Genomic DNA, 13520 nt, shown 5'->3' with positions numbered 1-13520 from the left:
TTTTAACCGAAACTTTGTCAAAAATCATGCGCGAGGGTTTCACTCGAGAAGTGTTCCTTCCGTGAAGAATTATTTCAAACTGGCATCCATTTTGTCTCATTTTTTTATATATATTATTTTACTTTTATCGTTGAACATTTTTATTTTCCTTTATAAACTCAAACTGTCCCTTAGTAGCTCGGAGAATACAGGTGAGAGATCAAACATTCTGTATTCGACACCAAAGTAAGAAGAAGAAAGCACTTATTCATCATTAGGTTGTAGTAGGTATTCGGTATGCGTAATGTTCAAACTTCTAGTAGGTGAAATTAGCTTGATAAGGTATCCTCTAAGCAAAAGCTAAGGTGAAAAAAAGCTAAGACTTACAGACAGCGTACTTTGCGTGCAAATATGGCGGCGTCTAAACGACAGCGAGGCTCTTAAAAGAGTTCACTTATTGTGCAATGTGTCTTTATGAGAAAGCAGACTAAACGTAGAGTATGCCAAGGCTTAATACAACTATTTTCTCCTAGTATAGAGAAATTGTCACAAAATCACGTGAACCCTTCAGAAATTTGGCATTTCCGACGAACAAATTATTTTTAGATATTAACTTTAGGACAACACGGAAAAAAAAAAACAAATTTATTATTCACGTTAATTAAAAGTAATGAAAGGAGACGTGCACATCTCCCACTGCGTAGCACAGCAATACAGTTTTCTTAGTTTCTTCGACCAAATATAGAAGGAAGTTGTGCCTTGCTTACTCCTCACTAGCCGTTAAATTAGAAGAAAAGTAACAGCCTCCGCTTAGCTCAGTAGCACATTCGGTAAAGCCGTGTACCGTCCTATTTTTTTTTTTGTTTTTTTTGTTTTGTTTTTTTTCGCCAAGGCCTTATTTCGATCTTTCACATGTTATCTTTTACATGTTAAGTTTATTGAAACAAAATAAGAAAAACAAACATTGAGTCTGACTGAAAATCTATGGAACAAGTGAAGAATTGAAGAGCTTCGCCGTAAGCTGTTCTGTGGAAAACAAAAGAAGGCTTGCTAGTATTTATAATCCATGTTGATCAAAAGTGGTTTCAACACTACACGCCTTTTGTTAATAACTTGAGTCGGATGAATGTGAATAAAAAACAAACATTTAAACTGGTTGTAATGCAGCTTCAGTCATGTTATTTACTCTGCCGTGCCCGATTTACGTAACACTTGTCAAAGTTTCGTTACTTAATATTTCTGTAACAAAAACAGAGATATGAAAGGTCATAAAAGTGAAACTTGGAAGAATAAGTAGTTTTGGTACGAATCGGAATATTACGTATAATAATTATTCTCCCCAACTCACTGATAATTTCTATCGTTTTTTTGCTTTAGCTAATTTTTATTTGACATGCAATTCTATTTTTTCTTCAGAGACAATTACGAATGCAAGGACACAATTATAACTGACGTAGCATCTAGTAGTAAGCGTTCAGCTGATTAAATAAAAAGAACATTCAATACTGATATATATTTCTGACTAGACAAAGAAGTATGCGTATCACCTTGTATAAAGTTTTGACTCGTAATTCTCACTTTTCATGGATGGCAAAGCATAGCATATAGCCAAATACTGCTTTGTTGCTTCACAGTTTAAAGCTTACTGACAAGCCCCAGCTGGAAAAGACTTTTGGTGATCGGGACGCTGAAGCTAAAGCTTCTTGTGGGTGGCTACTCCGAAATGAGGATACCCACAACATAAATAGAGAGTTGTGAGATCGTATCCAGGCACCAGCGAGTTGTGTTAGTAGTCGGTATCGAAACAAAGGCGTAGAAGATTTAGCATCTTGTTAAAGTCACTGAATGCTGGAAGTTCGACTTCGATATCAAGGATGACTTTCCCAGCGCCCGAGAATCTATGTCAAACCATGTCTTCTCCAACAAGTCTCTCCTACTTCACGGCATTCTTTTCAATTTTTCTAGCTCTGGTAACTGTGCCAGGTAACTTCCTCGTTTGTCTTGCTATTATAAAGGACCCTTTAAGAAATTTAAAAACGCCATTCAACTATTTCCTACTGAGTTTAACCGCGACCGACTTAGTGGTGGGAGCAATCATGGACCCGTTCGCAGCCGCGTTTCATCTTTATGAAGCACTAGAAATAAACGTCTTGGATATCAAAATTCTGCATATTTTATATTTCATCTCAACCACAGCGTCTATTTTAACACTTGCTGGGCTAACAGTGGACAGATACGTCGCCGTAACATCGCCAATGAAGTATAAGACAATGGTAACTTCCAAACGCGCCATTGTGACATCGGTGTTAATTTGGATAGCAGCGCTGGGCTTCTCCTTCATCTACTTCAAACTTGGCTTTATAATCTATTCGTTTATCTTTGTAAACACCGCTGTGTTCAGCACATTTGCTGTTCTTATCTTTGTTCATGTAGGTATCCTTAAACGTCTCCGTGAGCGTTCAAAATTTTGGCAAGCTCAAAGGGAAATTAAACGTACGAAATCTGAAAAACAAAAGACCCGAAACAAGCATATTAGCATGAAGAAGGAAAGCAAGACAGCCAAGGCACTGATGATCGTCCTTCTCGCCTTTTTCGCTTCATTCATTCCCGCCTGTGTTATGATCTACTTGTTAAATTTTTGTGCACATTGCAGCTGTTTGATGGTCCATTGGTTAAGGGATTTAGAGATTTTAGTCGTGCTGTGTAACTCGGGTGTTAACCCGTATTTGTACGCTTGGAGGTTTCCTCAGTTCAAAAGAGCTTTTTACAAATTTCTTCACTTAAAGTCGAATGGATTGAACGACGGTCCTGTATGTACTTACACATCCGCGCGCAAGCCGCAGAAAGTGGTGAGATCCAACCCCACAAAGTCGGACTGAAGATCAACAACCATACAACGTTTCATAGGTGTCTTTCGATAGTTGCGCCCTCTATGAATACTCACGATTGACTTGCCCGTGTATTTACGCGTATATGTCGTTTCAGACAATAATCTCAAGAAAGCATCTATCATTAATTAGTAGTAAAATGTATTATCTGAGAAATTACAATTTTATTTCAGTCAACTCACCGTGCTGAAAATATATCGTAGACGAAGAGTTTAAGACTTTATACATAAACCTGTCAATATTTATTATCAGCCTCTACGTTAGCATATACAGGTCATACAGCTACACGCTCCGTCAAATTGTGAAGGTATTTGATATACACGCTGTATTTGATAACTGGGAGAATGTGTCAGTTAAATCGAGTGGCGCTACACGTTAAATTTCCAAAATTCATTCCTATCCTGTTTATCTGGTTCTACCGTTCAAATCTGATTGCTCCCTACCTAGTTCTTATATTCTGCCATCACTGCATAAACATAGCTTACAACGCCCAAAGAATGTGGTAAAACGCAACCGTCTTATAAAACATTCTCAATGGTTTCTGTGAGTGCTGTTGAAAGCTGACTTTGTAATCGTCTTGGCACCATCATTTAGTACAGAAACTATGCCAGTTTTGTCTTAATCCACAAAGAACAAGCTTGAAGCCGCTTCTATTATTTGAACTTTGATATGGGCTAAAATTTGGATTCAAGTTACTGAGCCTCAGTGACAAAGGAATTTTGAAGAGGAGAGGGCCGGCTTTTTGCTGTTGTAGCGAAATAATATTATGCAAGTTTACTGTAATCTGGGAACTTTCAGGAAATTATACATATTGTAGATTTTAGTCGTAGTTTTTTTATGTAAATGTATGGTAATTCTAATAGCAAGGAGGACGGCCACTAGTCATCAATACTTTTAGTCAGTGTCAAGTGTTCCCTTTGTAAATAAAGACTTTAAATTATCTTTATAAAACAAAGGAAAGAAACGGCTATAAAACTGAAGTTCAAAACAGCCAAACTCCAGCTATCGTATATTTCATTTTTTCTTTGGTGAGTGCTCACTGGAAAAAGCGAAGCATGGTTCCTTTCATTGGAAATAACTATATAACTGTTACTGATCCGGCATAATGAGGATAATGTCAGCATCTGCGGGCAGGACTTACATGGATATGATCCTTTGCACAACAGTAATGACCAGCAAGTTGCCAAAACATTTCAACTAGTAATATCGTAACATGGAAGGGCTGCAGGACAAAAACGTCCATGGTTGAGTAAGAATGATAGAGTGACATATATTAACTTATTGAGGCAACCTCGAACGAAGTGAAATGACGGTATAGAACTAAACGGCTGCAAGTGGGTTTGATCTGAAACCTCAAACTGAGTCTAAGCCTTTCCTTTACTGTATAAAATCGGATAAAACGAAATACAAAAGGGTCAGTTGGCGTTTACAAGACTGATGGAAAAACTTGAATGGGTTCAGGAAGTCTTTTAAGGGACCGGTCAAAAAGTATTGGGGGTGGACCGGAGCAGAGAGGGGGTGAGTCATCAGTTTTTGAGCCCTTGGTAAGGGGTGGGTCGTTCAATTTTCAGTACCCATGGGGGTGGGTCATCCTGTTTTTAAGGAGGAATTGGCACACATTTGACACAATCGACAACAGAGGTAACTCCTTTCAGTTCCAAAGGACGAAAACTTTTTGAACCGTGGTTGAAAAAGTACACTTGGCTGGTGTACAATACAGAAAACAATTTATGTATTGTAACGGATTGAGCAAGGAGTCCCAGGGCAGAAATATTCAAAATACTGCGCTTTATCGACATGCTGGTCTTCAAGAACAGCAAATGGCCAACTTGTGTCTATATGCTATTTTTCCCCAAGGGTACGAGACACATGTTCATAGATCTGGGACTACAGCTGTTTTCTAGATCATAGGGATCACTGTTCCCCGTGTTGCGAGGCTGGAGGCCTAGTGTGAAAAGTTAAAGGTCAAGTTTTCTTAGCGTTTACAGACATGACTTAAAGTTGCAAGAGTAAAAAAACAATATAATTATTTTTAGATGATTTTGTACTATTATTAAGAAAACGTAAATAATACCACAATTTCATACACAAAATGTGACTTTGTTGGATTATGCAACCACAAAAAGTCATGTTTTATAGGGGGTGGTCCATGTAATTTTTAACTTTCATTTAGGGGTGGATCACTCAGTTTTGTGCCAAATGGAAGGGGTGGGTCATGTGTTTTCTAACCACCACAATTTCAAATGCTCCGTCCTCCTCCCCCCCCCCCCCCCCCCTCCGCACTGTACGTTTTGACCAGTCAGTACTTTTGAGTTATCCTACACGGTCACCTCGTATTTGCGTCGGGCAAGTACCAACGATTGCATATGACCCTGCCCAGGGTTTTGAACTCCAATTAAAAAGCGTTGGAGGGAAAGTTATTAGCTTTTATGCGCGATATTTATATTTTATGAGAGTTTGATTCAGGAACTAATCAACAGCTTTGGTTGATTTAACGACAGGTGCAACGTTTTAATTGATCATTTTTGTTGTTGTTGTTATCACAGACAAATTGGCCGCCACGAAGAAAATCATTTAATCAGAAACCAATTCAGAGTACGGTTCTAAGCTTAACCTAATTCAGGATTAAAAAGTGCAGGGAAATAAATTTGATGTCAGTATTTTGCTAGAACTGAAGACTCGGGCACATATGAAATGACTTTCTCAGAACGATTTGTGGGTCTTAGTGCATAGTCAAACTCAAACCTCAAACATAATGGTATTATCCTGACCCTGCAGTGATGTTTTACAAAATAAGGACTGATCATGACGCCTATACCACGATACCACGTCGCGCGATCGGGTCCATGAAGGTGAGATACGAGGCTAGAGGAACCATTTTTTGACACTGTTTTTTGAGACAGTGGAAGAGAAACTAGTATACTTTTGCAGGCTTATGATAGCGACTCATATAGTCGAGTTATGAGATTTCAGTCGCAGTGAGATAATGGGGATTATTATAGCTCAATAATGGATTATCGATAATAATTGATATACAGCAACGGGAGGTGTTCAAACTTTCAAAATGACTCGACTTTTTTGTTTCTTCAGAGTTTCTAAATTATTAAAAATATTTTTGCTCTATGGACAGGTAAATGAGTACAATGCTCGACACTTCGCCACTCGCTGACTATCAGCCCATAGAAACTTCGGGCTTGTCGTCTAATTGTTAACTAGAGTTTTGAGCATGTCATGGCAAAATCTTTCCTCTATCGATCAGGTTTTATTCTCCTGATCTTCTAAAGCAAGAAATAGCACATTAAGTTTACATTTCTCGCTTGATATGTTTCGCTCGGTTTTGAAAGCCATCCTGAATTTTCCTTGAAGTGGTCCCTAATGTTCCCCCAACAATGCATCGCTTCCATCAAAAATACAGTAGAAATATGGAAGCTTTTGTTGAAAATGGCCTGCAACCTTCCGTGCATATAGAAGAAGTTTATAGTTAGTTCATCGGATGAAAAGAAGTTGATCCGTCTCTAAGTTTAGTACGCTCATAGCAGTCAAGCTGTACAGTGTCCTCCTGAAGCTCTGAGAAAAATTGGCAAGCCCTGCCAAAAGAGAAGTATAAAAAATGACGTACATTTGAAACTTTATCCTCAGAAAATAATCAACGTTTTGATAAACATAAACTAGCTAAAAGAGTTTAATCAAATTAATGTAACTAATGCTTACGAGGATTCCCTGCGCATGCGGAAGGATATAAGGAAAATTGATTGAATTACAAGCTAATCTTTCTCAGTCTGCTACGACCGATAAGCACTAGCTACACCTAACCCAGTTTTCAAAGCAACGCTTAATCTTATTCTTCCCAGGGCGCTTTTTCGTTCTGTTCCCCGGTATTGCCTCAGCAGGACGAGTTGACGTCTATAATGCATGTTTTACATACTCGAATAAACACTGGAAAAAAGTTACTATTCTCGAAATTCAGTTTTGATATATGGGGATATAGTGTTTACCACATCGACTACAGGAGCTACTTGTGGAACGGCTACAGACAGGAGTATCCTACCATAACTATACAACAGAAACAACTCTACTACTTTGGCGTATATGTAGTGATAAATAGCATCCGCTAGTTTACCTTAATCGGAAACTGTATTTTCTTCGGGAATTTCAATTTGGACAGTGGGATTTGCAGAATCACTACCTCTCCACAGCATACGGAGTGGATTGCCTCCAATTAGCTCAGCAGAAAGCCCATATACAAGTCCAAGGTATGAGACAAAAACCAAGAATTGTATCAATGGTGTGACGTCCATGTTAACAATTGGAAGAATCATGTCTGAAGTTCGTACTTGAAAGATTTTAAACTTTGTTTTGACCACAAGCTTACTGTCTTTCAAAAACCTTGCACCCGATGAAATATTTCATTTACATCAACGTATAAATATGGTCATACCAACAATTACTGTAACAACAAACCTGTATAAAGGTCTATTTCTAAGCTCTTAGTGTTGAGAGACTGTTGACTTTGAACTGTTCTTCTTCATAATATCTCTGAATAAAGGCATATATATTCTCAATACTGCACCACATGTCAGTAAAATCATAATTTATCAAATGCTGTCATTTTCAAAGGACAGGTACCAGTCGAAAACGTTTTAAAATTTAATTTGGGATTCAAATTTATCCGGAATGTTATGTTTCATTATTAATGCGGTTACAGGAAATTCTCTTTTTACCTTTGTGTCACTTATTTTTCCTTTTTTTTTTTTTTTTTCTATAACCCTCCCCCAAATCACACCGTGAGTTCCTTCGCATATGAAACATAGAGCGTAAGGGTTTTAAAATTTTGTGTAAAATTTCTATCGTTTAAATTAGACTAGAAAGAATATTTTTTAAAAAATTCGATTGTATGGGCTGCAGATTTCCTTGAGATGATAGCTGATGGGACTAAAGACCGAATCAACAACAACCTTATAGAAATCGGAGCGATTTTTTGTTAGCAAAATTCCAACTATATTTCACCATAGATTTCCATGACACTCCCCTTTTATTTCTCCCGTTGTGATTTTTAGTTTCAAATTTTTAAGCAATTTAAAATATCGTATATTCATGTAGCCATTATTGATCAGCTTTAGACGTGAATGGTCAGACCAGGTCTTTTGCACGAATCATATTGCTTTAGCTCGATAGCTAGCAGGTTATTTCCTTACGACAAGCTAATTTACTGGCCGTTTCACAAAATAGTTTGAACCTGCTTCGATTTTTTGCGATTTGCGCATTCTGTGAGAAGATCGCAACTTCCTTATGGTTTACTATCAAAATGCTTTGTAAAACAAAGTCAGCGGTTAAACGTTTGGTACGGAAAAACATAGAGAAGAATTGACTCTACAAAAGTGTTTATATTCAAATTTTGAAATCCGGAAGCGAATGAGGGAAAAGCTATTCCTTTAAAGTACACAGCTGTTCAAGTACAGTGATCTACGATGAGAGTTATTTTTATAGTCATGCTAATAATATCAAGAGATATACTCTGCTTTAGGTCCAGTAGCGAGCAACATTAATTTGACAATTTCCCTAAAAGGCAATTTATTTTATACCTCGGCCTCCTTTGGTTCTCTTGTTATTGTTTTTGTGTTTGCCTATGATCACTGGTAGTACGAAAAGTATATCCCTATAGAATTTTGTATGAAAGACATGTTTCGGATGACATTCATCCATCTTCAGTTTCGCATGCAGATTAGATCACTAGTCGGTGTGACATAAATACAACGTAGATAGAATGTTAATTACGAAATAACAACATCGACGTGAATAACCAAAATACAATGGTGCTGAAAACGCAAAAAGACAGACAATGTGAAACTGACAAAGAAATTAAAATTAAAAGAGATTATTTGCTAGGCAAATAGAATTTTTATGTCTTTCTTCCCAAGAAATTTGGTTTATTTTAATGGTACAATATTGAAGGCACGTGTGTTGATTCTTGTGCAACAGTAATTGTTATGTAAAGCATACCACACGTGCGGGGGCCTGGACAAGGGGGTTTGTTTTCTTCATTGTATTGAACCCCCGCTCGTGATGTCAGGACTCGTGGCCTGGTTACAAAGCATCGGTCATTCATTCATTCATTCATTCTTGCTTCTCGCTGGATGACACGCTCGTTTTCAGGTCCCACCTCCTCCCCTTGTCCTGTCCGCTTTGTTTCGTTGTGTTATTTTTTAGGATAGTTTAGTAGGCGTTTTTGTGCCCTTACGTTTACTGGGGCTCAACACAATTTCTATAGCCAATTGTTTTTGTAATTAGTTCAAAAAATTTGTATGATTAAATCGGCTTCGGGTCTTTGCCCTTAGCCATTTTACTCCATCTGGAATTGCCTGTCTTCATTTTAGTGCCCAGTAAACGAGCGCAGTTATGCAGCCCACTAGATATTTAGTCCCTAGGCTGGGAAGGGAGGAAAGGCATAAATGAAAGTTGAGGATTACGTGATTAACTTGGGTGTTTAACAAAGGTTTTTCCCAACTAATATACAACGCCTCCTTGATTTTATTTGTAACTTGGAAAGGCGTGGAGGAGATGTCAAGAATTTAGAAACAATATTATGAACATTTAGCTTTGCATGTATCTATATTTAAATTATTTTCTGTGGAAATGTTCAATAGTTCCCATTTCCCCAGTTTTGCAACATGTCTGTTGCTAGGAGTCTACGTTATCGTGTCTTACTAATCACACAGACCCACCCTTAAAGTTTTCCCCTAAAATAAAATGGAAAAAGGATGATTTTTTCTTCTTAATGCATAACATGACTTTGGTCTGTATGCTGTTGCGAGATACAATACTGATAACACAGGCCACAGAAATTGTGTATTAACAGAAAACCCTAACAGATGTCAGCTTGTTTCGTATCGTTCAAATATGACCAACGATTGTCAAAATTTGAATTTAAATTTACATATTTGCATTCTAAGAGGTACTCTACCCACAAGGCAGCATCCATTTTTAAGTGCTTTTTACTTAGATTAGAGCGAAACGTTTTCCCTGATTGGTTAAAATAAATTTTCATACCTTGAAAGAGATAACTCGTCAAACGAAACCGTATTCACGCTGACAAGTGTCAAATATCACCAAACCAAATTCTAGGTTTTATCAAGCAGTTACAGGTTTGCCAAACTATAGAGATAACCTAATCGACGGCGCCGAGGAAACAATCTGCAAGAACCTGAGTCTTGCAAGGAACCTCTTACTGGTATTTCTGATATAGATGAACATTATTTTGCTTTGAAAAATCTTTAACATGGACGACCTTTAATGGAAAGTGTTGACTTCGCGCTCTGAACCAAACTGCCTGGTTAGCTTATATTTCTCTGGTGCTTTCAAATATTGTCTTTATAAGATTTTTCTACTTTTGGAGTATTCAAGACCCTTGTAACCTACCAATGGCTCGTTATCAGTCGACTGAAGTAGATTGGCAGGTTCGTTTGATGGTGACTTGTATCGTCGTGTTCTATACTATTGCTGGAGTGTTCTTGTGTCGCGAATGCTGGCCACTCGTGAAAGACATCTGGCGCTCGTATTTTCCAGATAAGAAGAAACGGAAATCTTCTGACGCTAACACAAAGAAGAAAATCTGACAGGGAAGATACCAAGTTTTTAAGTTCTTTTTCTTACTCGTCACAGTGAAACTACAAAAAAAATATTTAAAGGCGCTTTTATCCATATCAAAGCTGTTGGTTATGGACCGTTATGTAATAACAACTGTGAACTGAATTCATTTCTTAGACTGATAATACTTAATACTACCAGGCTTTTAACCCTCAATGTATTTGTATCTCAAAGCACAAAGTTATAAGTTATCAGTTATAAGCACTGAAGGAAACAGTGACAAGAAAAATAATATTGAAATAAAAATATATAAGGAAATAGTTAATACTCTCGTTTGCATTGCCATCTGGCCAGTTTTACAAATGAAAGCCAGGCATAAAATTATAAGAATTACTCTCTAAGCTTAGTTCTATGAGTTAAAAACAGAAAACTATTAAGGGAAGAGCACTGATGAAAACCGGTTCGTCCATATGCATTTTCAGTCGTGCGAAATAATTTGGAAAAACTGTTTCGTCATTATATTTGGGTGATCTTGAAAAATGGTGTGATGTTATGGCAGGAATAAAACCAGTTTTGATATCGGAATAAGAAAGTAATGTTTTGCTTTTCAGTATTCATGTGATGTTTTGTTGATTTATATATTTTATATATATTTTTTGTGATGTTTTGTTCAAATACTACATTCATATTGAACTGATATTATTCGACACCCAGATTACTTGCATTTGCTTCCAAGACAATTTAAAAAGTCTTGAGAGCGATTTGTGCACACACAACAAATTAAACAAATAAATTCAGGAACTTCAATGTTAATGTCCGATCCACTCCATTTTGTTTGTTTGCAGAACATTAACAACAGAACTCTCTTTTGTCAAATGAAATATCAATTATCTTTCTCGCCAATAAATTATTTAATGCTCCTTATCCGCCAAATATTAGTTCGGCGACAACCAACGAGAATATCAATTTATTTCACACTTCCTGCCTTTGAAACGTAAGACCAGGCGCAAGTTTTCCTCGATCTTCAAAATTCGATCTAAATTTGCTGGCGTTCATAGCTTGCTCGAGATAATTTGTCGACCATTTCACAGGGAGTTATTATTTTATGCTACATAGTTGAAATTGGCCAGCTCCAGTCAGCCAATCTCCTATAGACTACCTTTAATCGGTATGAATCCGAACATCTTGGCCGAGTAATTATCAGCGAACAGAATATGTTTCAGCTTCACCTGTCTTTACTTTCAAAAAAAGCTCTTGAGGAAACGTTGAAATCCTGGGCCATTCAAACTGCGGTAAGTTTTGTTAAAATTGCTCTACTGAGTTGAGATATTTTTCTTGTTCGTGTGTGATCAAGGCATTTTAACACGTTAAAATACCATTTCCGTTATCGGCGTATGACGGAACAAAAAATTGTGAAGTTGTCCGTTTACATTCGACTATAGCCTTTCAATATTTTTTGTCTTTTGCTTTCATAATTCCGCATATAAAGATGAACCCATTCTTTAGCAAGGAAACAGCATAAATTAGGACGAAATTTCAACAAAGGGTATAAACGGTAAAACGCAATTTTGTTCTGCCTCTTGGGGGATGTCATTTCGTGACAAGACATAGTAGCTCGTATTGTCCTTGTTTCATGTCAACTTTTTAATTTCCTTCCTTCTATTTTAGGAGATGGAAATTCACAGTGACTACATTATCTACTTCATTAACTTTGTCATCTATGTCGTCCTTTGCTATATGATCATCAAGCAGGCTAAAAAAGACATCTTTGCACCAAAAGAGAAAGAAAAAACGCCAGTTTCATGTCCAATCCACGGATATCCATTAGATAATACGCAGCGATATGAAGAACACATCAGGCGAACTTGAATCGTTATAGTGCACAATGACATAAAAAGTTAAAACGTTTAATTTGCTTGCTAGCAAATTTCGTTAGCGTGTCCGTGAAGAAACAACAAGAACGTAGGATATCAGCGAACCGTTTTTATTTCTGATGCTGTAACTAAATACGTAACCAAAATAAAGGAGCAGAAAACATTGATCAGTTTGAGGCTAAGGCTGCAGGATATATTTCTCTATGTGTAATAAACTAGGCCAGCTTAGGCCCAGAAAAGGGAGAGAAAATTGTATATTTTTTTTTCCTCCAAGATCCGATGAAAGCCTCAAAGTTCAAGGAAAAACCTTAAAAGATTTTCATAGAAAACTAATTTTGAACAATTGACAGTTGTGTATCCAGCACAAAGTTCACGCGTGCCATCTTATGCACTTCACAATACATACTAGACAAAAGCTAAATATTTTTCTTATGGATTTTTCAAAAAAAAACCAAGGCTCGTTGACACAATATGGATAAAAACCAAAAATCTGTTTAAATCGGGATATCACTGTCTCCATTGCGTGGGGGCCGTTTTTCGTTCTTCAAGTAGCGACACTGTGTAAAGATCCAAATAGCAGCATGGTAGGACACAGCTAGAGGAAGTCGGAGTTGAAGTCCAGAAAACAGCATCACCCTATCTAAGCTCCGTCGGAAGTGGATCTAGCGGGGTACCCATTGATATTTGTTCTCGTTGCAAGCCGTTTTCAGAAAAATCTATCTCGACCCAAAGGACGGACGCCCTTAACACGGTGTCTTAGAGGGACTAAATTATATTTTTGCCAGCGCTTAAATTTTAGGACGGTGGGGAGAAGCAACTTGATTGGAGAAACACTGAATCTCTCCTTTTATTAGATTTTATATCCACCTCTCTAAATAAACGAGTTATAGAAAGCTTGGAAATATTTTACTTGTTTGTTAACCTTGCATGCATGCATGGCTGTCAACTTATTCAGTCTACTGGTATGATATCAGAACAGCCTGTATGCAAGCACATCAAGACAACCTCCCTAGTTTATTTCATTAGTTATATTCTCATACACTTTCTGCTGGGGAATGTATTAACAATGCAGTGAGCTCGAGAAATTACAAGTTGATCAATCAATCAGATTCGCAAGAGATAAACGTTTACATTTTGTTGGAGAAAGTTATTTGTTTGTTTTTCTTTCCGTCAGCTGACGAGGCTGAAATATCCG

At 37.3% G+C, this 13520-nt stretch overlaps 1 protein-coding gene across 1 annotated transcript; it reads left to right on the top strand.

Annotated features, from left to right (window-relative positions):
- Positions 1–1388: 1388 nt before the first annotated feature.
- On the top strand, positions 1389–3844 carry LOC145495487 (adenosine receptor A1-like). The gene has a single exon (XM_081475121.1). It carries the CDS (start codon positions 1854–1856, stop codon positions 2856–2858), a length of 1005 nt encoding a protein of 334 aa, XP_081331247.1. The 5' UTR covers positions 1389–1853; the 3' UTR covers positions 2859–3844.
- Positions 3845–13520: the final 9676 nt, after the last annotated feature.

This window comes from Orbicella franksi, chromosome 1, assembly GCF_964199315.1.
Source record: "Orbicella franksi chromosome 1, jaOrbFran1.1, whole genome shotgun sequence".
In the NCBI taxonomy this organism is placed as follows: domain Eukaryota; kingdom Metazoa; phylum Cnidaria; class Anthozoa; order Scleractinia; family Merulinidae; genus Orbicella; species Orbicella franksi.
Note: the sequence above shows the minus strand (reverse complement) of the source record. Positions and strands in the feature narration are given on the sequence as shown.